The sequence below is a fragment of the Psittacula echo genome, assembly GCF_963264785.1.
Source record: "Psittacula echo genome assembly, chromosome: 15".
NCBI classification, from domain to species: Eukaryota; Metazoa; Chordata; class Aves; order Psittaciformes; family Psittacidae; genus Psittacula; species Psittacula echo.
In genome coordinates this window covers 10,762,649-10,790,498 of record NC_137751.1, presented here as the reverse complement: position 1 = coordinate 10,790,498, position 27,850 = coordinate 10,762,649, and the positions used below count along the sequence as shown (strand labels likewise).

The 27,850-nt window shown below is 42.9% G+C and overlaps 1 protein-coding gene across 7 annotated transcripts; it reads right to left on the bottom strand.

Annotated features, from left to right (window-relative positions):
- Positions 1 to 1,669: 1,669 nt before the first annotated feature.
- Positions 1,670 to 27,170, bottom strand: UBE2G1 (ubiquitin conjugating enzyme E2 G1). Of its 7 annotated transcripts, XR_013958030.1 has the most exons (8): positions 25,343 to 25,505; positions 18,307 to 18,484; positions 17,504 to 17,897; positions 12,080 to 12,182; positions 9,002 to 9,094; positions 8,108 to 8,286; positions 7,311 to 7,530; positions 5,035 to 5,159 (listed from the first exon to the last, which is right to left on the bottom strand). XR_013958030.1 is itself a non-coding variant. In XM_080629754.1 (6 exons), exons 1-5 carry the CDS (start codon positions 26,913 to 26,915, stop codon positions 5,073 to 5,075), a joined length of 513 nt encoding a protein of 170 aa, XP_080485880.1. In that variant the 5' UTR covers positions 26,916 to 27,170; the 3' UTR covers positions 1,670 to 2,895; positions 5,036 to 5,072. The 7 variants fall into 7 exon arrangements, 1 of the variants encoding a protein (XP_080485880.1); XR_013958026.1 differs by lacking the exons at positions 7,311 to 7,530; positions 17,504 to 17,897; positions 18,307 to 18,484; positions 25,343 to 25,505 and adding exons at positions 1,670 to 2,895; positions 3,018 to 4,946; positions 26,870 to 27,170 and having other exon boundaries at positions 5,036 to 5,159; positions 9,002 to 9,099; XR_013958031.1 differs by lacking the exon at positions 25,343 to 25,505 and having other exon boundaries at positions 18,307 to 18,898.
- Between the last annotated feature and the right edge of the window lie 680 nt (positions 27,171 to 27,850).

Here is a 27,850-nt window from a genome sequence, read left to right as displayed (position 1 = left end):
CAAAAACTCAACCATAATTACACGCCTCCAGGGAACTACAAAGAGTATTGATGACCCAGTACACTGACAGCCTAAGTAAAGCAGAGTTGATACAAGACCTTGGTACAAGTGAAACTGAGTAAGAATGCTGGTTAACTTATCGTTCAACAAGTATTCTAGTCTTATATGTACATACAACATCTCTTCTGTGGCATTCCTAACTTGAGGCTAAGCAGAAACTTCTGGTTGCATCAGTGACCATCACAGCCAGATGCCTTTCATATGTGGGGCAAGAGCAAAAAAAAGCCAACTGCACTCACAGAGAGGTCAAACAGGCCCTTTCCCTGCTAGAGGCTTTTTATAACCTGGGTGTTTAGCACCAGAGTCTCAGCTGCCTCCTTCCTTAAATCATCCAGCACCAGCCATGCCTGCAGCTTGTACATCTTAACAGCATCCCACAGAAACATTCCTTCCTTTGGAGTATGTGGGTCATGGGAATCACAAACCATCTGGGGAAGAAATGAGAAAAATAAAGCTTTAAACTATTTGGTGAAGTTTACAGATGAGCCTGTTGTGATACTCAGGAAGACAAAACAGAGAACACTGTTGAACTTGCTGAGAGCAGCAAGTTCCAGTTACCTTGAATTGCTGCCAGGTCTCTAGTTACACTGTGGAAAGGGAAAAGGAAAGGCAGCCCTGGTGGGAAGGAGTCCACTGCTAGGTTTAGGAAGAGAAGAGTAGCTTCTTCCCAGTGTTTTGTTTAGGGAAAGAATGGCACCGTGCCGGTGGGATTCTACACAGTCCCAACTCTTAGATAAGTGAAGAAGGGGGAGCCAGCTGGTGGGAAAGAAACATCCTCACAAGCAGTTTCAGACAAGCACTCCAGCAGGGAATAACACCAGCTTTTGTGTCTGGGCACTAACAGCGCTGAAGTACTGCACACAGCTGCCTGCCTACATGAGCAGGCTATCCAACTAAAAGCTAATTTAACTAAGGATTTCTCAAGATAATTAGTTACCCTATACATAAATGTGAACATTAAACACATCTATGTTTATCTACACTACCTATAGGAAGAATACCTTAACTTGTAAGTCATCTCATACTTACTAAATGGCTTTTTTTTTATCCCCTATGGCTGTCTTGCCCTTAGTGACCATCATCTCCTTCCACCCCAGCCCACCGCTCAAGAAACCTGTAATACAGTACTGTGTAGAGCCTTTTAGTATTTCATGTTGCACAGCAATCTGAAATAAAAGTCCAACCAGCTCACAAATTAGTGCTGAAGGCTTCTTACAAGATGGCTGTAACACTGTAACTCTTGTTTTATTAGTGGGTTATTCAGTGCTGTTAAAAGCTGTAGTAAACCTGTGACAGAGCAGAGAACAGTCAAGTAGTTGCAAGTTCCTCTACAGAGTTTCTTTGGTAGAAAGGTATTTCAGGTAGGCTTGGAGAACTCTTATTACCAGGTACTCTGCGATGAGTATTTACTCACTGAAGGGTAAAATATAGTTACAATAGGAAGAAAGGTGTGACTTTTGTTTGCTTTTTAATTACTCCAAGATGAAATACAGAGTGTCACATTCAAAAGTGTTTGCTGACATTAGGTTGTTGAAGATGGTCAGGTAAGTTGTGCTCCCACTGCAGTTACCTTTCCTATTCAGACACGCAAGACAGCCAGTTTGACACATTGTTATTGGAAAAAATTATATTTTGGAAGAACTCACTACAGAAGGTGACAGAATTCCAAAAAATCAAATTACATGAAAATATACATCGCAATTTTCTTTGTACATTAGGTGAGGAAAACTCTGAAGTAGAAGGCAAAGAATATGAAGCGCCACAGAAGAGAGAAAAGGGAAAAGAAGGGAAGCCATTTTTGATACCAAACCCAGAAGTAGTTAGTTATTTGAAAAGCCTACAGATGTGCATGCTTGAACTCACCCTTGAGAAAAAACAAGCCTCCCACACGCACCTCCCGCCCCACAGACAGGCAATGAAAAAGGCAAAAAAGAAGAATTCACCCATCAAAAGCAGCTCATTCCTACCTTGGACTAACTTAGTCAACTGAACTTCCAAATAAAAGAGCTCAAGTGCCTTGGAAGTTAAAAATCCAGCAGGCTGCTCAAGGGTGCTCCATGGCCAGTTTATTGCTATACCCAAGTCAAGAAGTATGTGCAAGTGGGTTTAAAAAAGGGGTGAGAAGGGGAGAAAAAAGCACCTTTGAGACTACAAAGGTCATCATGAAGATGACACAAGTAACTGATCGCGAATTGTTTCAGGGCTCAGTTCGGACAATTCTCAGTTCTGATGGGGGGGGGGGTGTGTGTGGAAATAAAAGTGAGCACATTTCCAAAAATAAAACCAAAAAAAGAGATACTAAACTTGAATAAGCAAGAGATTTTAATTAAGCCTCAGTGGGTCAAAGGAAAATTAAAGTGGGGGAGAAAAAAAACATCACAAAACCCCAACTTTGTCCTAATTGGTTTTAGTCTGACATGCTTTCACAAGGTGGTGTTGGTTTGTCTTTTAAACTGAGAGGAAACAATGAATAGGGAGAGAAAAACCTGCTAAAATCTTTAGAATTTACACGAATCTATTCCTAACTACAGACAGCATTATTTGGTACAATGTGTATTTGTGGATGTACATGAACAGTATATATATTATCCGGATCATGTTGTGCTATGTACACATCTTTACAATTCTTCCTGAAGGTTAAAGCAGTTCATTAGATTTCAAAATGTGTAATCATCTTGTGTTGGCACTTGTTAGGCTCTTGTCAGCATTGATAACTGGCATGTTTTATTGCAGCCCAGTTCCAGCCAGTGTTTGCCAACTTGTAACAACAGAAGTCCAGCAATAGGTGGGTAGAGTGCAGGAAAAAAAACAGTGCCATGTTTCTCAATTGGAGACCTACAAAGAAATCACAGGTATTAAAACAAAACCCCTCATCACCCTCAATTATCTTAAAAGATGTTTAATAGTGTTTCAGGCTCAAGGAAGATAATTACTCCTTGTTCAAGAACTTTACATACCTCTAAAGAGAAGATGCATAAATCCATAATCACCTGAGAAAGACTGAGAAAGTTCAGCATACTGTGTATCCATGCTCAACTACCAGACTTTCAGGCTCCTCTTACTGGTGTTGCTTGTCAAGCACATGGTGTGCAAACACTTGATTATTCCCACATGGAGCTAAATGCTTGTAGATTTATCACTGAAACCTCTGTGCATCATTTATTGTGAATGGTGGATGCTGCTTCAACAGCAGAATGCTGTACAAAATGGCACAGCAGTGCTTTATTAAGCAGTTAACATCACAGCTACTAAGTCAGACTGTACTGTTTTGAAACCAGCTATACAGCCCCTTCTCATCCAATTCATTGCCCATCACTTAGAAGGAATCACCAGGACTTAGAAAAGCTTTTGCCTTCCAAAAAAGCAACACAGCCTATTACTTCAGTATTTGTCATGCGCATTGTTTCATCATGGCCAAGTTTAACATGGCAACAGAGCTGAGGTCAACTGAGGATACGCTGGAGCGTTACTCATAGTAACTCCCTTTCTCCAAAACAGAAAAAACCCCTCTATCAGCAACATTAACAGTTCTTACACTCTAGTTACAAGCAGCTGTACACGACATTCAGTTCTCTTGCTTACTCTTTTGATCAATATTAAGCATTTTTCATGCTCTCTCTACACTGGAGAAATCTCTGTTCAATCACAGTGTTGCTGCAGAGAAGAGATACTGCAGTACTAGTCTGTCACAGATGGAGCCTTCCCCCAACCCCCACAATTCTTACAAAATCACAAGAAAGGAAGTATCTTCTGTACAACCCTGGTGAAGAAACACTCACTAGCAGGAGCATTTAGTAAGCTGTTCTAGTTGTTCAGACAGCATAAACCCTTTGAAACAGATGCAATGCCATTCCCCAAGTCTGTATGCTGAAGCTAACTAGCACATATGGTTTGGGGCTTCTCCAGCCAATGGGTCAGCATAGTTTATTTGCAAATCCAACCTTTAAGAAAAGGCAGCTTCAACATGAAGCTCTGTTTTACTTTGAAAAGCAGGAGTGGGAAATTATTAGCTACTTGAAGTTTTTCCTTGGCATACCAAGGTTAAAGTGACCAAAGGCCAGGTATTTTAAAGGACATGTGTTAATACAGAGCTTTCTACAAGACCTTATTGTAAAGAAAAAGGTCCCATTAACATTAGGATGGGATTGCTCAAATAAGTATCTTGAGTCAGAAGCTCATTTTTAACAGGGTGGCAGAAAGTACAGCTCTCAGCCACAACTCTCACGTCAGCTCTCAGGTTAAAACTTGTCCAGGCTCTCAGATATGCCACAGTTCAGTTTAAAGCATAATACGACTGTTTTTCTGAAGCTGTTTCTACACCTTCCTCAATAAAACAACTTTTTTAGGCTGCTGAAAAGAACATCACCTTTCTTGGTATTACTGATGGGTAAATACCTCACCTTGATCCCTTCTGATGTGCTAGCAGACTTTCTGTTAAAATTCCCAGATACCTGAAGCAATCCTTTGTGAATGGTTCCTAACAACCTCAACAAAGTCTTGATTTAAAACCTACCATGCAACATGCCACCAACATCTTCAAGACACTCCACAGATTTACATATGACCTTGAGATAGCAAGACAGGATGCTTTTAAGATTTAAACAAGTGTTCTTCACAATAATGAGCATGACAGAATGATTAGTCCCTTCTATTACAGCTCCAGTAATCCCTAGGCACTATTAATAAAGCAGGATGAATACTGATAAAGAGAATTTCAACTTCCGAACAGCATAAATGCAAGAGAACTAAAGAGGTTCCCCAATCTCAGCAGAAGGGGCTGTTCCTGCACTTGAAATTTCTTTTAGTCTTTATTTCGTGTCACATACAGCTGAAGAACTCCACTGGGACCGTGCGACTGAGGAGAGAGGTTTGGGGGGTTTTTTTGCCTTTGAAGGAAGAAAAAAATTAGTTCAGCAACACTTAGGCAGGAAATCCTCAACTCAAGTAACTGACTTGTCTTTGAAATGTTACTTACCCTGAAAAAAGTGAAGCTACTAGCTGCTGAATAAGTGTCACTCAAAAGCAGTTTCTTGGCTTTTTCTTACACAGCGGGCAACTTTTCTTTTAAATTCTCCATTTCTGTCTTCTCTCCATTCTTTCTGCAATTGAATAGACAGCTTTCAGTTGTCAGGCCTGTAACAACATACAAGTTCTAGGAAGAGGCTTAGGTGTTTATACATTTTCAGCCATGGGCCATAGGCAACACCTGAATTTGCTTACAATCAGAGATAAGTCACTGCAAACCTGTGTCATTCAGGATGTTTGGAAGCTTGCTCTGGGTTTCTATGCAAACTCCCCACAAGAGAGTGAACAGCCCTTTCCCCGGTATTTTAGGCATTCTCCAAGGCTAACCTCGTGGCTACCAATATTTCACAACGTCTAAGCTGAGATCTATTTACTTCAGTCTGCAAGTAGCAGCAAACTCAACCTGTAGACCACAAGCTGTTGTTATGGGTTAGATAAAGTGTCTTTAATTGCAGTGATGAAAGAAAGTACATGGCTACTGTGGAGCCAGGAGTTACACTGAGATTAAGACAGTTTCAGCTCCCTCTCAATTTAGCCAGACACTCCAAGGTAGAAATACAGGAGTCACAATATTGAGAAGAGACACAGCAGTGTCCTTAGAAAGGAAACACCTCCTAGTTAGATATGGCTGCAAGATACTGGCTCCATGGGAAAAACCTGAATAGAATTTGCAGCGCACTCCTGAGGATGCTGTCTGTGACAGGTATCTGATTTCAGAACTGCACAGATGAAGAACAAAGATAGAGATGAACAGGAAGACAGGCAAGAGGTAAGTCTGAACCCGGAGATGTGCACACTACAGGATCATAAAAACCCACAGGGAAAAGTGCAGCCAGTTTCCAGGTTTTTGGGCCAGCCTCATGACAAGCTCAGATGAATGCACAGGAGCATCATACAACGTGACTAAGGCTGACGTGTTGAGTACTGCCTTGCAGTTAGGCAAGAAGTGGTGAGAAAAACATGAAGAACACCTTATTTCATTTAGTAAATTCTACAGTTCTTAGGTTTGGATATAAGCAATATATTCTTACTGCAGGGGTGAGCAAAGGGGTCCCCATTGTTTAACCTGAAGCAACCCAGCACCCAACAGCTTTTCACCCCCTACTCAGAGGGAAGGCTGTAGCACATTTGAGTGAGAGAATTGGGATAACTGACACAACCCAATGTTCACACCCCCAAGCTCACGTAGCCAGTCAGCACGTTGGAAAGACCAGCGTGTCTTATCTTCCCAGTGAAAGCACAAATAAGGCCACTGATTCATTTGTTCTTTTTCAGCAATTCATACACCAAGCATTTTGTTCCTTGGACCGGGACATGGGACAGCTTACACAACATGGCTTCGGGCCAAGAAAAGCATTGAATTTGTGCCCTCCTAGCTTCAGACTCTTAGGCTTTGTTCCCATTTTTCGTATTTGTAGTTCTATGAAGCAAGGGTTCAGAATTGAACAGCAAAGTTGCCTATTTGACAGCAATCTCTCCAAGAGTCTCATTTTAGATCATCAACTGTTCTATCTGCTTCTCAATATTCGCTTATTCAGGCTCCTATCCCTCATTTTTCTCCCACTCCAACAGTACTCCAAGACATGCAGTTTACTTTTCCAGGAAGCAGGTATATGCCCTGCTCCTATAATGCTGTGAACTACCTGTAACACCTTAATCTCTAGACTCACCTAAAACCAGACATTAATGAAGGAAAAGTATCTTTTAGTAACTGCCAAAAACTGTTGCTGCAGTATGCTTGTCCTTAGTAAACCAAATAGAAGACATCTTGACAGCAGCTCAGAATTCTTCATTACCCTGTTGTGTATGTTCTGGTTAATATAGAGGAGGCAACCTACAATTCAGAAGGAGATGCTAAGCTGCTAAAGCAGCACACTGAGTTCCAAAGTTACTTGGAACATCTAATACCACAGTCAGAAAAACAGGTCCTAGCATCCAAAATGATGCCTTCAGTACTCTCTTCACTGTCTGATTTGGATTTAAGTTTTGTTCTTTCAAGCTGGGATAGAAAATGCTGTGTTTTAAAGCAAACCTTTACCCTAAGGTTTAGGTACACAAATGCAGAGTTTTCCATCTAGTATCTCTGAGGCAAAAATCCTCACTCCTGAAGTAGCTGACAGAATGGGGCAAAGATAAAAAAAAAAGCCTTGTGATACTAGGAAGGTGACAGACATAGCTAAAAGTATAAGCTTTCTCCAGCCTTAGGTCAGTTACATCCAACATACATGAGCTTGTAAACTGAGGAATTCTCATTGTACTTTTAGCATTTCATTAATAACTTGCTCATTCCAGTGCTCTCAGGTTTGCCAGCAGAAAAAGTCCATGTTGTCCTGGGACAATACGTCCTCCAGAGCTGAAAGCCAGATGCCTGGGGAGGCTTTTCAAGTACATTCTCAAAGCACACACACATACAGTGAATCCTGCTGCTTTAACCCAGGAAGACTCCTGTAGAGGTGGATGCAAATAATTATACTCAGGGATCCCACCACATTTGCTCCTTCCATTCAAATCAATAATCTGTTAACAGGTTATATCATTTCCAAAACAAAGTTTTTTGTGCATTATACTAATAACATGTTAAAAGGAAAAAAATTAGGTTCCAGAATATGTTAACTTCTACAGCTAAACTTAATGGCAGTTGTAACACCTATGTGTATATATAGCCCCAAGATTTTATAGCTAGCTTCCTTGAATTTCTTAAGGGTGAAGGAGCTGAAGTTTATCCATTAAGTGTCTCTGTGCACAAGTTATTTACTATAAATAAAAGTATTACTGCATAGGAGAAAAACTACTGCCAATGAAATCTGACATTTTTCCTTTGCAATCTCCAAGAGATTTCCCAGGTCTAACTAGTAACTGTGTTTCACAACACGACTGCTTTTCCCAACAAAAAGGTAACCTTAACATGTGCTAAGAGGTTTCTCCAGAAGTTACTGTACTGTTTGTCAAGCTAGAAGCAAAACTCTATTGCAAGTTTAGGTTTCTATACTGAAAACAACTGGCAGATCAAGGAAAATCTTACCGCTGCATCAACATTAGCAGGAGAATCACCATTGGGATCTGCCAGCATAGAAATAACACTAATCATTATAGTTTCCACTGTGTGAATGGGAAGCCAGCGTTCCTCAGGTTTTTCATAGCCATATTTGTCTTCTCCAGGCTCATGAAGAATTGAAATGCAGACATCACCGTTCTTGTCAACTACAAAACAGAACAAGGCTAGAATTAGAAGCTGCCTACAAGTAGTCTGATATTTCCAGAACTGAAGCTAGCACAACATCAAAATATTCCTTCTGTCCCTTATGATGGCAGCACTGTGCTGGACTCCTCCCAGCTTTCAACATAAACAGCTTCAATACTGACTCTAGGAAGTGAAGGATATTCCTCTTCCCCAGTAAAAAACTTCCTCCATTCTATTTTACCTTCACATCTATGTCCAGCAGTCCACAAGCGAATGAAGCATTAGAAGAATCTTCACTGGAGGGACTGAAAGATGCTGTTATCTCCTTTCATGCTTCACCAGAGGAGGACAACCTTGGGCATTCTATACTGAACTGCCAAGTTCGTCACACTAAGCAGAAATATTTGAAGGTATAACAAAAGAGACAGCTATAGAAGGCAAATTTCTCCTTAGACTAGAATTCTGCACTTAGGAAAAAAAACACCAACCCTGAACAGTTACCAAGAATGCAAGAAGCTACTGACAGGAGCTTCTGAAAATACTTTAGGAGCAGCCTCTTGGAGCAGCACTATTAAAAACTCTGCCATGGTTATTACTCCTTTATGAAGTGATGATGATGATGGCAAACTAAATGCAGTTTCCTATTTCTAACAGGAACAGACATGTATCCATTTGTCTTCATCACATTTTAGTTCTTAATTGCAAAAAAGAAATTGAAACTTTGACATTTCTTACCATTCGGATGCCAGATTTCCGTGATGAATTTCATTTTTGGCGGCCTCAGTGGATAGTCTTTTGGAAAAGTAAGATGAGCCTTGAAAACACCACCTTCACTGGGGAATCAAAAATATCTTAGTAGAGTTTCTTGTAAGCTGAAGATTGGAACTTAGTGATGTACCAAAAGCTCCAAGTTTACCCCTCAAACAGCTTAACATCATGTTGGTAATTAACAGTACCAACACTGCCATATGCAATACAGAGAGTTTCTAGATTGAAAAGATCCTTTCATAAAATACTGCCAGTTCCTCAACACTGTATCTTTTTTAGAACTGGGAGGATGTTCCAGAGGGGAAAAAGAAAAAAAATTACCAAAAAGAAAATTAAAAACTGCAAAGGAATTCACCACCTGGAATTGCAATGTACAGCAAAAAAAATTATTGCCAGTAACTGCTTTCTCAAGTACAGCCCAGCAAATATCTGTTTGTTTTCCTTCTTTATACACCTCAGTCCCAACTCGATGTCAATCTGCAGCAGTGAGCCTCAGTGACAAGTGACAGAAAGCTTTACAGTTGTGTCTACAAGCATTGCTTTGTAAAGACTTCAGTGCTACCTTGTCAACACTAAGCTAAAGGGACTCGGACATGACAGTGAAGTGCTCTGCCCAGTGAACTAGAAAACAATACTAAACAGGAGACATCCAGTTTTTACATGGAGTTACAGGCCCATATTTAACTAAGGCAGCTGTTTGGTTTATTTTAAACAGCTACATTTCTATACCCAGAATAGTCCCTTTTAAAAAATGTGAAGGGCTAACATTCCATGGAAAGCTTTGCAAATGGAACACTTGGCTAATGGAAGCACTGTAACATTTGCTCTGTTACTGTCATTGAAGGTTGTAACAAAATTTGAAATAGCAAAGGCTGAAATGACAAAAACTAGAACATAACCTCCAAAGAAGGTGGCACAAGATGTGCAATAAGATGATCTACTCCTCAGTAGCCACACAGACAAAAGAATTGGTGTAAGAAAGACAAAGTTGTTCAGTGCAGTTTTTCCCCCTGTATTTGTAAAGGAGCCAGTATCCAAAGGCCAGAGGCTACTGAGCAAACACCACATTTTACCACCATTAACCAAAGATGTGCAATTCTAGTAACTGTCTCAAAAAAAAGCCCAAACAACCCAAACCCAGAGAGCATTAGATCTAAATGATTTGGCTTTTAAAATAAAGCAGCTGAGGGTATCTAAACCTACAGCATTCATTTTCCACAAGTTTTAGAAAAGGCAGGCAGTCTCCAAAGAAACTTTAATCCTGGGAAAGGTTAGAATTCCAGGAACATTCTCTATTCTAATAGCCATACTAGTCAAGACAAAGGAGAGTTAGATTACATTTGCTGATAGCTCCAAACCAGTTAAGTTTTCTTTCAAAGTGAAATAATTCTTCTTTCCCTTTGCAAAGCAGCAGATCCTCCAGCTATTGGGCTGCACTGGCATCCCCATTTGCCCCATATCATCTACACATAAATACAGCTCTTCAATTGAATACACATTAGAAACCAGTTCATGAAGTACAGCTGTTAATTGACATTTGTGCCATTTTAAGCACTATTCCTGATCAAGGGGTCTCTGTCAGTAGAGTCTAAAGTCTCTTCAGGTAAACTTGGAAAAAATCAAGTGGGGCCAGGAATGAGACTGAAGTTTGAGAACTCTGAACCACCTGATTGTGTTCAATTATGTCCTATTATATGTATTTCTGTCACCATAAAACAGACCAGGGAAGAGGATGCTGTATACTACTACCTTGAAACACAGCAACTATGAAGTGGAATAGAAGACAGCTTCTTATCTAAAAAGCCTCAAAATAAGTTCAACACCTTAAGTGGGAAAAAAAATGCTATTGCAATTTTTAAAATACAAGAGGTTCAATTTGAAGCAGTATTTCTTTACTGACAGTATTTAGAAAATGGCCATGAGAATATAATAAAGCCACTACAAGACTGTTCAAAAGAGGTCAACAGAAGTTGAAGAATTCATCTCAGGCAAGACTTGAGAATTATAATGTAGTGAGCTTGATGAGAAGCAAAATAATTCAATTACTGTGTATAAGTACTTCAGAAGTCTGCAGACAGAGGTATACAACTTCATGCTGGAACTAAAACTGACCTCAAGTAAATGCCACTAGGCTTTCTGTATCAGTAATTTACCACTGGAACAGCGTAATGAAGGAGAATAGAGTTCATCTTCAAGAGCTACACTTTCAACTGACCTCTTCCGGGCACAGAACCTTGCCCCAGGAGCTAGAGTAGATGATCACATATAATCTCTATGATAAAGAAACTGTTCTCTCAATTAGCAAATTTTTTGGGTTGGGGGGGTGGGGGGAGCAGTGGTGAGAGGGTTTAAGCCAAACAAAAACCCAAGACACTGCATATGCCAGAATGCTTCAGGTACTCTGAATTTCTGTACTTCAGGTACAGCAGTGTAAAGCCACAGCAAACTTAAGGTTTTGTGTTCAAATGTCAATTAAAGAACCAGTCCTTAGAATAAGGAGAGAAGCTTTTTGAAGCCCACTGTGCAAGGTTGGCTAACAATTCAAATTTGATCAGCACTGAAGTGCTCTAGGTCACATAGGAAAATCTTCTATCTCAAAGTGATAGGACTTGAGGCTAATTCTGTGGTCTGATGCAGTTCCCCCAACTACAATCCCCTTGAATATTTTCATGCAATCACCAGCATGAAGTTGGAATGGTTTAGAACTGCACTATCAGCTAAACTGGAGCTTCACAGCAATAACTGAAATTACTGCATTATACCTGCCTTACTTAAATGCATAAGGCAACAGAAGCAGGATAGCCTATTCTATCTCATTTCTACACAAGCACAAAGGGATCAGTGTTACCTTTTCCCAGGGGAGCAAAGCAGTTTAGAACTTCTATATAGCCAATGCAGCTATTTACAGGTATTTTACTAGCAACAGAACAGCGTTACCTAACTTACATCAGTATGAAGATTTGGATTAACTTCTACCCACTTAGACCAAACTAGCACTAGTAAATCCAAGTTCACTTAAGTTTCTGTATAAGTATCAGTACTTACTATAGTGTATCTGGAGGACCAATAATAAGGACTTCCCATCGATAAAGATCATTGTCATCTATTAAGCCCGCTGAAAAGCCTTCCACTGGATTTTTGTTGAGCTCTGTGTAGGAAAAAGAATTTAAGAGTGACTTTAGGTGTCTATGACAAGCATTTGCTGGTTTTGATCATGCCTCTATACTTGACCAAAAATAAAAAACCCACAAAACATGATTTTTAGTGACTTGGTACCTACTGAAAGACTTACGGCCTGGGCGAGTATCCTCAGCTCCCTACCACACACAACAGCATACTGCCAGAGCAGAGACCCATAGCCTGACTCTGAAGCTATTCAAGTACACCACAAGCAGAAGGGCCAAAGTGACTCAGAGCTGTGGGACATGGTCTCCAAGATACCAACAGGTGGGGGTACAAGTCGAAAAACAGATTTCCTACTAACAAAAAAAGCCATACTGCTTTGTAAGAACCCTGTAGGAGCCAGATTAAACTGAAGTCTATTTTGAATTCAAGATAGACTGAAGTCTTATCTTGAAACTCATATCCAGAAAATGTTAACATGAAAAACAAAGTCACACTATCTTTTTATTTAAAACTAGCATCCTACTTCCCTTTTTTGAGAATCTGAAAGCATTTGAGACCAGTGCATTCTGGAGATAATGATTTACTACATTCTGAACTACTAGAAGAGAACACAGAAGATAAAAAACCCTGAACAGCATTAACAGCTTATTATTTTATTTCACAGCTTTATCCACTAGTGATGAGCAATACAGGATTCTAAGTTTATAGGCTACTTCATATAGTTACTGCCAGACAGAAGGCCTATCTGGAAATAGCTATGCAGAAGTCAGACCTAGATGTAGACTCCACTGTAGAGTTTCTGTGTCCAGCCTGATCCAGGAAAAGGCATAAGATTCAGAAATAAGCACTTCAAATGAGTTCTGCCTAAAATTCAACTGTCTAAAATTCTCTGACAGCTTTGGGTCAAAACCGAATGTAAATGCCATATTGATGCCAAATCGAAAATCTTGATCCAGCATTTCCAACAGTACATACAAAGTCCTAATGGATCTTGGCTATTTAGGATACGGGAAGGGAAGAAAAAGTGATTCCTTCAGCTGGTCAGTAATTTCCAGATTAAATTAGGATTTTTTTCAATTTTGCTTTACAATTTCTACTGCACTTATTTTAGATCCTGTTTGACATTGTACAGCCCTCATTATATTCCACAGTACAGTCAGTCTCCATATTCCCTCTTTGTAAACCCAATAGCTGTATTCTGTGTTGATTTCTAGGCATTGAAACAGACTGAAGTTCAAAGATCCTTATAATGCCCTCAGGTACATGCAGAAGAACTCCTAGTGAGAACCTCATACCTTTATGGTGAAAGGCTACCTTTAAGTACAAACTGATTTGCCCAGTCACCGTTTGCCAGTTAAGGTCTTAACCCTTTAAAGCACAGTTAAAAAATTGCAAGAAGAATCAACTCAAGCCCTACACAGAAGAGTAAGTTCACACAGGGAAAATAAAGTGCTCAGCTCATATGAAGGACCAAGGTCCTGAAGAGGTAGACAGCAGGAATGCCGACTTTGTGTGGCCATTGAGAATTCAGACTTCAATTCATTCACTAAGTGATTCAATGCTAAAATTGCAATAAATGTATTGGAAGGGGTTTTCTTAAAAGCTCCTCAGCAGGGGTTTAGTCAACACATGAGGCCAACCATTCACTCTCCAAGTTGCAGGACAAAGACTTAGTTATCAAACCAAATCATGCTTTCTCAAGACAATGCCTGAGGCAAAAGACAGCATCACAGGCTCTTTAAGCAAGATGCAAGCTTCAAAACCAAGAACTACAGCATGGCCAAACCTCACTAAGCAGACAAGTTTTCACCCTCTGGTGTCTATGAAACATGGTGGAAACAGCTGCATGAGTTTGAGTAACAGTTCCATTTAGTTTCAGGTGAACGGGGCAGAGAGACCAGTCAAGTGTCGCACATGGAGCAAGGACTTCACCAGTCCCCTACTAGACTTTCCTCCAGCATCAGATATTAAAAGTTATGCTACATTAGTAGTTGAATCAACCTCCTTTTCCACTCAGCATTAAAATATTGTATTAATTGTGCGGAAAAGCCATCTCTGTTCAGGATACTTCAGACATCCTTCTAGCTATTTATTACCATTGTAATACAGAATAACCAGCATAACTACAGAAGTCAACCAGAAGAGTGCGGATATTAGATTTGAGTATCTCACCTTAATACTTTCAAACTTGAATTTAAGCCTCCAAAACACGTTCCCTCATTTCTGTATTCCACAGGGAGAAAAGGATTTATGCGGAGTTCTGGGCACACTGAAGCTGCTCACATTTTGCTTCCTTATTGCTTCCCATTTATCACTTCCCACTGATAAGAATGTAAAAAGCCTACCAGAAGTTAAGACTCTGAAAAAAAATTCAGCATACTTCTCCCTATCTAAATATACCACCCTATTTTTGAGTCCAACACACACCATTTTCTTCTCTGTTTCTTGATCCGTGCTATTTCAATTTCCTTTTACATCTGTTTCAGCCTCCAATAACTTTTTTTATCCTCAAGTCCTCTGAACCATTTTTTATGTATTTGTTCCCACTGAAAGCAAGCTCTTATACTCTGACTCATACCTAAGATCTTGCAGCACTACATTGTAAGAGATCTTGTGAGAAAGAATAAGAGCGCTGGATGCCAACTCATGTAATGCAGACAATCTGTAAACTGTATGAAATGGACAGTCATTGACAACAATCTTCTGTTACAGCAGCTATGAAAATCTGCTTAGTGGATGTTACCTATATGGCAAATTATGATGTTACTACTTTTACAGGAGGGTGGCATCAATCTCTGCCTTGTAGAAGGTTCTCATTTTCCTTCCACAGTAGCAATGCTGAAGCATAGTTCAAATAGCTACTGCTTGCAAGAATACTTTAAGGTAAAACAAGGGATATAAGCTCAGGCACCTCCTCCACTAAAGGTATGCTGAATTACTACAGGCAAATTAAAATGAGCTTTCCATACAAATTATTTATGCTAAACTTAACATCAGCTAATGGCTGGCTGGCAAACAAAAAAGGAAATCTCAGGGAAGGTTTGCACTGGGACACAAAAAACATCATCCTTGGCTGCTTTACCATGGATAGTTAAAAGCTGCTACTCATTAAAACTTGTGAACACTGAAACCTAGGGTTTGCTTGGGTTTTTTCCCTGGGTATAACCAATGCTGCATATCAGAGAAGTTAACTAGCAGCATCACCTATCTCTTACCTATCTCTTCACAAGCTGAGACTCATACAGCAGTGAAATCTATATAATAAAATCCCAAAAGAAGCGGCACTGTGCTCAGCCCCCGAAGTCTGCTGCCCACCACCAAAGGAGCCACTGGCACACTGACACTGTGCTCAAGAACACCAGGCAACTGTTCTCGATGTCTGTCAGGTCCCATCAACTACAGCAGTTAACTACTCGCAGCCCAAAGAGAACGTTTCCAAGGCAAACACACAAATGATGGATATACTTTGTAAAGTAAAGGATTCAATTCCCTACTCCAGGCAGGGAGAGGTGCAACAAGCTCTTGGTGCAGATCCTTTACAAAGCCTACGAATCCTAGGAAGAGCAGAGAAGTCAGACACCTATAAAGAACTGGATCCCTCCACTTATTTCTTCAATCCTGATTTTCTTTGAGATTTCTTGTTTAGCTAAAGATATGCTGTACTTTTTACATGGAAACAAGTACATTAAGACATTTCCACCCTGCCCATGCCTAATTAAGTACAATTTACTTGCTACTATTGTGTATTACACTCTATGGCTTAGTATTTGCAAATTATTTTCTGTGTTTCTGACAGTTTAATGCAATAGAGATTTTTATTCCCAGAGAAAAACAACAATCTTGCATTTAGGCTAGCAGCAGTTTCAGGTAGAGCCCTCTGCAGCTCAGGCAGAGGCTGACAGCCAAAGCAGTGCAAACCTGGGCAGCTGCCAAGTACCAACTTACTGGGAACAGAATCCTCTGGCTGCTTATAAATTAGACATTCAGTTCCTTTAATCCCAGTCCTGAACCCTTACCTGATTTGGGAGGTGAGGAAGACTGAAGGCCCATAATCTAACGAAGTTATAAGTCCCAAACAGCCTTTAATATCCTATACCTATCCTCCTACAGGAGTCACCAACACAACACAGCACTCCTTCAGCAGTTTAGCTCTTACTAAAGCAGAACTAAGTTACCACTGCCTTAAACTTGAGCCAAGGCAGTACCATAAGCTGTGCTTCCAGTTTCAGTGTTTAGTTTACACCAAGCTCCTGATGTTCCCACACTCACTGCGCCTTTATGTAAGCCAAAAAACTTTCACCAATCCAGAAGCAAAACAGCGTCAACAAAAATGACTAAGCAGAAAGAGTCCCATGGCCGCATGGAGCAGCTATGTACGGCATCTCAACTTTTCAGCTTGACTTTTCACCCACCCAGCCACTGCATAGGAACACTTCAGTGTATTTTAAGCTACATTACAGTACAAAGCTTTCAAAAATATAAGCTTCTGTGTTATTTTTAATGGCAGCCTCTTCAATAAGTTGACACAGTGGCTATGTTGTGTGCAGCCAGTGGATTGAGTCCAGCACAAAACCAGAGACCAGACAGCCTAAGTCCTAGCTAAGGCTTCTGGAGAAATCTAGACAACTCACAGAGTGTCCAGAAGCAGCAGGCTGTAGCAGAGCTTTACATTTGCTTTGTTTTTTTTTCATGGTTGCTTTATGAGAGTCTCAGCACTTATCCACGAGCTTCTAACAACTGCATAAACCGGAATCCCGCATTCTAGACTCTTCTCCTCCATGCCCCAATCTGTGACTTCCACATAGTTATGTTACTTAACTGAGGTCAGTAATGATTTCTAAGACTTGCCTTTCTGCCTGCACACCCAGCTGTAAGTCTCTGATTCTAGATTAGAGCTGAGATAATGATAAAGTAACATGATATCCCTGCACAGATGTATTCTCAGAGCTCTCCATATTATCTACTTCCATCATGTTCTGGCTTGCTCCACAAGCTCATCCACAAAGTTCAGACAAAACAGAGCACAAGATATGCACACACTCCTAACAGCCACCTTGGCAGTGACAAATAAGATAGCAATTAGAACAGAACACCTCTAGCCACAGAAGGACACTAATTATTTTGGAGAGAAACTGAAGCAGTGAAAACAAACCTGCCTCAAGAAGAGATTCTATCAACCAGTTCAGTAGTAGCTTTAGATTAGACTCTTCACTGTAGCCCAGCAACTAATTTCCAGTGCTCCATGCTCACCCCATTGATAACGGCAGCACTACAGGCTTCTACAGATGTGATTCTCCTCTCACTGCAGAGGATTTCTAGCGAGGGTTGGATAGTTAGCATTACCTGGCAAGTTGCTATCAGAAGTTACATCAGTGCAGTGCTACACAGCTTTGTGTACTGCTGCATCAACATGCTTCGTTTGCCGTCTCCTCAGCTGTACCTGCATACCCTTTCCAAGGACTGGCATGGTGAAGCAGGTTTTGGAAGGATGGAAGACATGGTTGCTTCAGCTCTGCAAACAAGAGGACTGCAGCACTTGCCCAAAGGGGAGAGGCAGAAGCTCCTAAAACTGCTACTGGAGGTCTGTGGATTAAGGTGGTTGTTACCAGGGAAACTTGACTAGAGGTTGGGATTCTTTAACTAGTAAGGTGTCACATTATTCTAGGCATGAACTAAAAATAGAGTTTCTTCATTGTGTAAGTTCTGTAGCTCCATGTTCACAGGAGTTGTGGCATACCTGAAGACAGACAATTGAAAGCTTAGGTTAGCTACTTAGTCGAAAACTGACTAACCAGAAGCTTGAAAGGTATTTGGTACTGCCTTGCTTCTTATAGTCCCTTAAGCCCACGCAGTGGTCACCGACAGGCATTGTCAATGCTCCTTTAGACACTGATTTCAACATAAAGGTCTCAAAGCCAGCTCCCTCTCACAGACCACAGATACCCAGCTACTGATTTGACCCGGTAACCCAGTTTACCTAGACCAGGATCTGTTCCCATGCATCATTTTACGCAACAGTCAGAAAGACAAGCAAGAATGGGGATGACCTATTTTGAGACATTTGCTTTCTGCAGCAGTCTTCATGCCATAAAAGCCTTCTGTTTACACATACTCAAAGCAGTCCTTTTCCAACATCCCACACTTACCATACACAGAAGGAAGGTCCTTCCCCACTCCCTCCCCGTTCACTTGCCAGTAAGCAAATGCCTGAACGCAGTAACTAAAGAGCAGAGCACATTGGGCCTGTTAAGCCCCAAGTCTTCTCTCTGAAGTTGGAGGTGGTGTTCCAGTTACTATCCTGTCCAAAACTGCTTCCATAAAACACTGGAAATAGAAAACATACTGATGAAAACCTTTGAATTCTGTAATATTGTTTAAAGCTTTGGAAGAGTTACACTGCCAGAATTAAGCTTCTCAGCAGTAAGTTTAGAACGTATATTCAAATTAGTATTGGTCATGTAATTTTGGTGGAAATTGAGAGATACTGTTTCCTGAAGGGCCTTCTTTGGCTAGCTTGCTTGAAGTATGCTATGTATCCCATCACACAGTCCAGCACGGTTACAGCACCCAAGTTAAAGTGAAGGTTGAACAGGTCTGTTGAAAAAAAAAAACCAACCCACTACCATTTCCAGCAGTGCCTGAATTCTGGGGGTAATATGAGGAAGGGAAGAACTGGAATAGTTAAAAAGATTGGAAGAAGTCCGATTCATAAGTTCACATGTAAAAGGAAGCAGTATCTCACCAGGAAGCATTCAGTGCCACATTCATCTATCACACCCAGCATAACAGAAATGCCACCTTCATTTTCTCCTCAGTGTCTGTTACACGTTTCCACTCTTAAGGGTCAGATAAGTATTTGGTGGGTACACGTATCTGCCTGTATTCAAGACTGTCACCCTCAGCAGAGTTCAATAGAGACCTTATCAGGATAAGTGGTTTCTGAGACTATGATCATCTCATCCCAAAGCAATGTCAAAAACAGGTCAGATGAATCACACTCTCACCTACAAAGGAGCCTACAGAGCTTCCAATGTCTACTGCATGCCGCTGCTAGAATTTGGCAAGTCAAGTGTCATCCTAAGTGCCAGTCATATTAATGTAGTCAAGTTTAGCATGGACAGCAGGAAAGTTCATTAACTTGTCAACCTTATGACTAAAGCTACAAAAACATTCCATCCAAGTATCTTCCAAGCAGTCAGATGCACACTAGTCACGAAACAGCACTCTGAACAGAACTAAGAGCTCTAGGATACTTTACATACAAGAATAGAACACGATTCCAGGAAATCCACTAGAAAGTCTCTATCACAACACTATGCCATGGGGAGATGTTAGCAGCTGAGGAGGTCAGCAGAAGCTTTCCTCATGGTATATGTAAGTCATTGTGCAAGCTGAGGACACTCTTCCAGCTTGTTTTTTCTCTTGTTTGTAATATGAATAACAGGTTTGCATATCCTAATTTGAGCTACATTGTTATTCAGAGTTGTTTTAAGACATTTCTCTAAGTGACTCCTGATGGCATCACCTTTTAGATCAGCACCAAGTGCAAGCCACCTAAAAAAACAAAACCAGCCAGCTTGACCTACTAGGTGTTGTAATAACTGCATGGAAATAGGTTTCCTTAACTAACATTTCACATACAGAAACTCTGTACGTGAAAGCCTTTACAAAGGGTTTCTATCAAGAAGTCTTACTATTATTCTGAACCTGTACAAGCACTGCTAACATCTCTGCCCAGGAGAGCAGTTATTTTTATGGAATCCTATTTCATTAGATTTCTATACTTAATGTTCTTACAAGGTCTGGATATCTGATCTCTGTTCTACCTGATATGCCTCGGACCTGGGAGTAGGCAGGAAAAGCAAATATGAATATTTACACTTTCAGGGCAGTCTAAATCTCAGACCTAAAAGATTCCATAGAGTGATCTTGGCCAAACCAGTCCACTGACAGATACCCACACTGAAAACTGAAGCACAAAGCAGATGCAACATGGCAATAGCACAGGCCTGCACGTGAAGCGTTACCCAGATTCTGCTCCAGTACGCTGGGACAAAAAGCAGACAGTGTGAGTGTCAAGAGTCTCCTGCCCTCTTCCTCACCCAAGCCACCTGCTCTCCTTTCTCCAAGCATCTAAGTTTGTCCTAGTATTTAGTTAGTTCATACTTTTGGAACAGCAGCCACCTTTCAGTTCAGTTCGCTGCATTAGAACCCGGTCTTTACACTGGAAACAGAATGCTGTATTTCAGATCAAAACAGAGGTTGTATTAAACATATTAATGGAATAAGGTTTAGCAGAATGCTTATCTGAGGGAAACAAGTTTTACCTACAAAGTTCACTTATTTTCAAACTGCTTAGAATAGGCCTCTGGGGGAACTGAAAAAACCCAAACCTACCATCAAAACCAAAACCTAACAACTTGCACCAACCACAAAAGGGACTGAGCAATCTTGACTTAGTTGAATATGCACAGACTGTTCCAAGTCTGTGATTTTTTTTAAACGCAAGAGCTACAGAAGAGTCAAGGCAGAATCACAACATGTGGTTTTATTTGAAGACCATTCACTCTACTTCATTTAGCCAAGATTAGTTTCTCAAACCAAAGTAGTTTATAACAAATCAACAGATCCTCACAGTTTACAGTTCTGGAGCAAATAACTCTTGATACTGAAGTTGGAATCACTACCAATCGCACAAGGCGAGACATTTCAATGGGATTCGTTTGATTTAACATTTCCATCTCTAATAAAGATGTTCATGAAGCAGGAATTCCTCTAACGAAAGTATTTTCTCAGTAAGTATTAATTTTGCTCCTTATCTCACAGCATCTCCAGCAGTACTCTCCCATTCCACTATTCTCTAACAGAACAGAAAAATCACTTTACTGTCAGCTATGTCCGTACTGTGGTGTAACTTACACTGCCTTGTTTGGAGGAGCAGAGAAGGAAAGAATTCCTAATTTATAAGCTTGGTTCCTTCCCTGAAAGATTAGTAAACTGACCTAGCCAGAGCCAACTGGCTGTACCTATAGCTGCCTCATCAAGAAGTAAGCTTATAAAGAAGGCTGATACTGCTTCATCCTGTTAAAACAACTGGTTGAGTCATCAAGGCCCTCCATTCTGAGGATTAGCTAAACCTCACTTCCCAAAACTGCCAGCATCCCTGTATTTTTCCTCTTGTGACTGCTGTCATAAATACGCTTCTTTGAAGAGGCACAGTTCAGCTTATTTCTGCAAGAGGAACATTCAAAAAACTATAAAGTGCAGCTAGTAAAGTTTGCCACAAGTCACCTCCATTATGTTATTTGCAGTGCAACAGAAATTCAGGCTGCTGGTATTGCTCTAACTCTACACTATAGCAAAGCGTGTGTTTTAGCATGATATTATCTATAGTCAGCATGAGCAAGGAGCTTTGATGATTCTGTCAACACATACTCACAAGAAACAGAATTATCTAATCTGCTGTAATAGGGGCCTACACTGCAAGAGTGTGAAGGTGAGTGGTACACACATGCCGCATCTAAGCATCCCAAAAAGCATCAGAGCAACAAAGATTGTTATCTAAAAATATGATGAGTCCTTTTAAAAAGCAGGGTAGTTACAGCATTTTAAGTGATAGTGAAGTCAAGTTTGACATGGCCAGGACCTTGAAGTCTTAACTATAGAGGGTAATACAGAATATTACTGCCATACAGATCTCTCCAAGGAAGCTAACAGACAGACTAGCATCACCTTAATACCTCAGATCAGTGTCACTCAACTGATTATCCTGCAGACAAACCTAGTGTAAGCCAGGAAATAACCAGCACTCCAATGTAAACAAAGGCTTCTTTCACAACCAGCCACCCAAGAGATATGCATCTCAGCTTTGATCTAGAAAGTGATCTTAATTCCATAATTCCCTCAGAATTTTCACTACTCAAATATTTTAAAAGCAAATCCTGTGTAATTGCCAGAAATTCAGCCCACTCAACATTACATTACATTTTCCACACAAGTAAAAGCCATCGAGCTGTCACATTAAGTATTTAATAGTTTTCTAACTTGTTAATTTTATTTTTAGTTAGACATTTTCAGTTTGAAATAGGAGCTGTGTCCACTCCAAATTGAAATAATGCCACATTTCTCCTGTTTTAGAGCAGTATTTGTGCAGGGTTTTCTGCATCCTAAGTTGGAGAATATTTACAACCCACTGCAACTGGGGCCAACAAGGGCATGTCTATTCCCCTGGTTTCAGTGATCCATGTTTATGTTAAAGAGGACTCGCACTTCTGGTTCCACTGTGTGCTACCAATTTAACTGCGTCCTCCCTGCATGATTTTGCTGGTTGAACTAGACAAGTCTGCCTACTCTAACAAGTCTCTGTGTCAGCAAGGATTTGGCAGAAAGATGAAATAAAAGCAGTCAGAAATGGCTCAGTCTGCAACTCCCTTGGGCTTGACAGCTCTGGAGAATGGAAGAGAAGCTTTACACTCTCAGTTGTCTCCTGCCTCTTTTTAAACAGCATGAAGTTTTGGGGCAGTACAGAGAACACAGATTGTCCTCCCCCACCTCCCCTGGGGGGTGAACTCTGCCAATCTAGTGCTATACTAATCTGCATACTTGCTGTTGGTTGTGGTTTCTTTTTTTTTCAGGGGGTGGGGGGGGTGTGTGTCAGAGGCACTTCACTCTTCTATTTTTTCCTGCACCTTACCCATAAGAAAAAATGGACAGGCCCTGACTTCTATTTCACATTACTACCAAGGCACAACAAAGTGCCTTTGTTCTTAAAAAAAAAAAACCACAACAAAATACAAACAACAAAGGACATCTATAAGAACAAGCACGTACACTGAATTTTAAGACATTATCAAAAGCTGCTCAAGCTTACAATTAAGTTAATTTGAGAAGGAACAGCTTTAAAGATAGGCACAGAAAAGAACCTCCCTTCAGCTCCAGCTACCCAGACTAGTACTCTAACTGGCTTTGGTAGCCAGAGATCCTCATTCACCACTTCCTTTAAACACTTAAACAAAAACTACCCAAAGTTCAGACTGTCATGATTTGAACTGTTCTTGTGCCTAAAGGGGGGCAAGCAGGAGTCAATACAAGAACAGCTACTATAGTGATTCCCTGGTGATATAGCTCATTGTTTCATTAGCAGAGGCACTGGGAAGCTTAGTATTTGGGGGGTTGGGAGGGAGAACCACCCACATCTAACTTGAAGTTGTATTTTGTGACTGTCATTGAATATCCCTTCTCTTAGAGCATTATCAGCATCCACAACATGCCACTTAAGATGACAAGTGTGTGTATATATGGTGCTGTGATACTATTTACCTGCTCAAGTTACAATACAAGCCAGCTTGCTCAAGAGAAAAACAGAAGTCTGTCTTCATATGCTTACTGAAGCAACCTGGGATTATGTTGTAGAGTTTTGTTCTATGTTCTGGTAAGACCCTTGGTTTTAAGTCTCACCAACAACCAAGAATTGCCAGTTAACCTTTACTTTAACAAAGTCTTCAAGGCTTAAAACAACTCATTAAAGCACTATGTGCCATAAACACTTATTTTCCCCAATATGTCTTAATCAAGAAACAAAGCATATGGGAGACAGAACAGGTATTCATTTTGAGAACTACTGTTGTACAGTCCTTTCTCCTCCTGTCACTGTTTTTCCTCTTGGGATTGAAAAGAGCTATCCAACACCTCACTCATTAAAAAACTTTAATATTCCTTAACTGCTCCACCTTTATATAGGTTTTGGACTTCCCCTTCAACCTCCCTCCACTTCTGGATGTCTTGCTCCAAGTCCAACAGCTCCAACTGCAGATCCCTTGTGCTTGAGTAATGCTAATTTGACAACTGAGTGATCTAGAGCAATTTAAGCTAGTTTAGATCACGTAACTCATATCCACTGCCTGTTCATTGCCCTCCAAAACCCAACCATTAGGTTCAACCCAGTGACTCACCACGCTTGAAATAACACAAAAGCTGCGTGTAGCAGAAGGGCTGAAGTATTAGCCTCACCAGGGGAAAGAATAAGTGTTGATTTTTGTTTTGAGGTAGAACAAGTAATGTGGGTGTAAACAAAGGAACACATGGGAGCAGCTGACTTGGGAGAAGACAGTCAGTAGGGAAGAGGGATCAGACATCATCAAGCTCAGCCTCTGCATTGCAACTTCAAGCAACCTGCCATCAGAACAAGCAGCCTCAGTCCAGTTTCAACTCAGCCCAGATGTTACTTAGGTTATCATAAAGAAACTATTTTCTTTCTTAAGTCAGTTACTCCAGATGGCACTTTTGAAGTATTTCAGTATTCACCACACACAAGTAATGCACAGTCACTTTTAATATTGTTTCAATTTTGTTTTGAACACATATAAAAGGCTGCTGAAGGCACTGATAGTACTTAAAACACAACACCACCACCCCAGAAGAGATGCACAACACATGCAAATGGTTGCAGTACTTGAGTAAGCAGAGTTGAATCAGTAATAGGGGCAACTGGAAAAGCTTACCAGTTCTTACCGCTACAGCATGAATCCTTCAGAAAAGAATGAACAGAAAGGTAACTAGAAGTCAACTCCCCGATCTAACAGTCTAAAAGTCTACTTACACACTCAAACAGCATCTGCTTATAGAAGGTCTTAAGACCTCACAATACAAGTTAAAAACCACACACAACAGAAACCAACAACTAATACTTATTATCAAGAGGCTTCAGCTAAATGTCAAGCTTGCTTTCATGGAGCACAATTAGTCAGTTAAAAGAAACATTCCAAACAGCCAAAGAACTATATTAGGTTACTAAATGCTCATTTTGATCAAGTTAGAGAGCAACTGTTCTAAACTACTGCTTCCCTAGAGGGATCATTTATAAGGAAGAGAAGCTTTGCATCAACTCCAGCTCCTATATTAAGCCTATACCTAGTGTTATTAGCATATCCAAAGGTGCAGACACCTCACCGAATGTCAGTAGCAACTTCAGTAGTCGCTAAGGCATTGAGGTCCATGCTTATGTTCAGGAGCCTAGCCACTGTATGTGTGAGGTTCTTATTTTTTAAAAGAATGTCACCCTAAAGGGGTAAAAAAATCCCCTGCTAATAGTTAACTACGTTCAAGTTTCTCAAACCAATCATCAACTAAAACCTGGAGATAATGCTGAAAGTGCAACAAACATATTATTGTAGCTCGCTGTACCTGGTTATGCAACTTCACCCCCTTACTGCTAACAGTGTTCTCTTCCACCCTCACGCTTTCAAAGACATTACTTCAGCCAGTCTCAGGCCAAAATCCTCCTCCAGGGACTGCTGTGCCACTCCGAAGCCCCGTTCCTTTGCATGGACACCCAGCACACTCCAGCCGGCGCTGTAACTGCCCCAGTCCGGTGCACTCAGCACGCATTTCCTTATCGGGGTATGAGGCAATTTTTACGTAAGGGACGAAAAAGGCAGTGGGATTCTCCCGAGGAGCCGGGCGGACCCGCGGGTGTTCTCGGGGGAGGGGGTTACTGTATCCCGGCTGGAGGTGGAGGACGCGAGGCCACGTGCGTGCGGAGCGCGGGGCGGGCCCTTCAGCACACGCTGCCAGCTCCTTTCGCTTTAAATCTGGCAGCGAGCGACACATGGAGCCGCATTGTGCGCCCCGCGCATGCGCGCCGGGCCGGGCCGGGCCAGGTCCCCTCCGCGGCCCAGGCAGGGCCCACGCTCGACCGGCGGCGCGGGGACAAAGGGAAGGGGCGGGAGACGGCACCAGCGGCGCGGGGCTGAGCTGCGGGGCTGCTCCCCACCGCGGGTCCGGCGCCCCGGCTCTTCCCGTCCCCGGGCCCAGGCTCCACAACTCCTCCTTCCCCGCACCCGTCCCGCCCTCTCGCCCCCGGCGGAGCCCCCTCGCTCCTCCCTGCAGGCTCCCCCCTGCAGCACGCGGCGGGCAGCTCCGCTCGCCCTCCCCAGGGCGGGCCCTCTACCACCCCTCCGCCCCGGTCCTCTCCCCACCGTCAGGGCCTGCAGAGCCCTCAGCTCTCCTCCTGACAACAAAGGGGGAAGCGGCCTCCCCCTCCCGGCCCGCCCTCCACGGCGCAGGGTACCGGAGGTGAGGGTGGGAGCAGGGAGGGGAGGCGGGACGGGGGCACCTCAGGTCCTCACAGGAAGGTGAGCGAACGGGGCGAGTCGCCCCGGCTTCGAAGTACCGCTTCCAGGGGGGCTCCCTCCCTCCGTCCTCCGCCGCTTCTGTGCCTGACAAACATCCCCCTCACACCAGAGACTTCCCCACACAACCCCCGCACCGCGGGGAGCGAAGCCGCGCACCGGGCAGACACGGCTGCAAGAGCGGCGCGGGGCGGGGGACCGGCAGGCGAGCAGCGTCGTTGCCAAATCCCCACTTCCCTGCCGGGACCGGGGCAGCGAAGGAAACGCTTTCCCCGCCATGCCGGCCCTCCGCACCCCTCCCCCCTGCTGCCCTGGCAGCGATCGCCGGCAGGCTCCCCCTCCCCCCCTCGGCCTAGTTCCCTCAGCTCCCGGCTGGGCAGCAGAGCGGCGGGGGGGGCTCTAATCTCCCCTTCCCTCTCGCACACGCACCCCGCCGGCCGCCCGCACCATCCTCGAGCCGGCGCCCGCTCCCCCATAGCAGGCCCCGGTTCCTCAGAGCCCGGCCGGCCGCTCCCCCACACCGGATCGGCTCTCCCCTCCCCGCCCCCCCGCTCCCCGCGCCGGCCGCCAACACGGGTACCTGCTAGTTGTCTCCGCAGTAGCAAGGCGGACTGGAGCTCCGTCATTCTCCCCCTCTCTGCCCGGGGAGGGGAGTCCCAGCGGCGGCGGGGACGGCGCGGCTCCTGGTGCTGCGAGAGCCCGAGGCGGCAGCGAGTGGCCCTCAGCCCGCGCGCCCCCCGGGGGTCTGGCTCCGCGCCGGCCGCCGCCACAGCACGCAGGGTCCCTGGCAGGGGCGCGCGGCCGTGGCTCCGTGCCGCCCTTCTCCTCCTCCTCAGCACCACCACCTCCTCCTCCCCCCGCCCGCCAGGAATTTCACTGCACTCCGGGCCGCGGCGCGCAGGCGCACTCCAGACCGGCCGCCGGCCCTTCCGCGCCGCCATCTTGAGAGGGGGTGTATGGCGGGGGAGGCGGGGCGAGCTTGCCTTCGTCCGCCATGTTGGGAAGGTCCCCTCTCCACTTCCCCCTTTTTAAAGCCTGCATTGAGGGAAGAAAAGCCTGTTATGAGGAAGCATGTCCTCAGGAAGGGCATAGTGCGCCCTCCTCCGCAGCGCGGCGGTTCTACTGCCTGCCTCTGCTTGGCACCTCTGAGGGCAGAGGGGCTTCTCCTGAGGGGCAGCTTGCTGCTCCCTGACAGGCACGCGTCTTCCCTCAGCTGCCACACTGTATAACAGTATCAGCAAGTAACAAAAGTTATCTGGGCATTTTCTCTTCTCAGACTGCTGCCATTTCCACAGCCCAACAAAATACGTGATTTTCTTGAGGAGGGGGTAGAAAGAGCAGCTAAATAGCATAGGCTAAAAAAGAGTTAGCTGCTGGATAGCAGTTGCTCATGCAGGTTTGCTGCAAAATGTAAGAGATTGTGGGTGTGATGGGGATGCTTGTGTGAGGGGGAGAGTGCCACTGTGCTGAAGATGTGCCCAGGAAAGAGAAAGAGGTATAAACACTTAAGTCAAAGCCCTTGTTGTGCTTGTGAGGTAAAGGGGCTCTCCAGCAGTAGTTT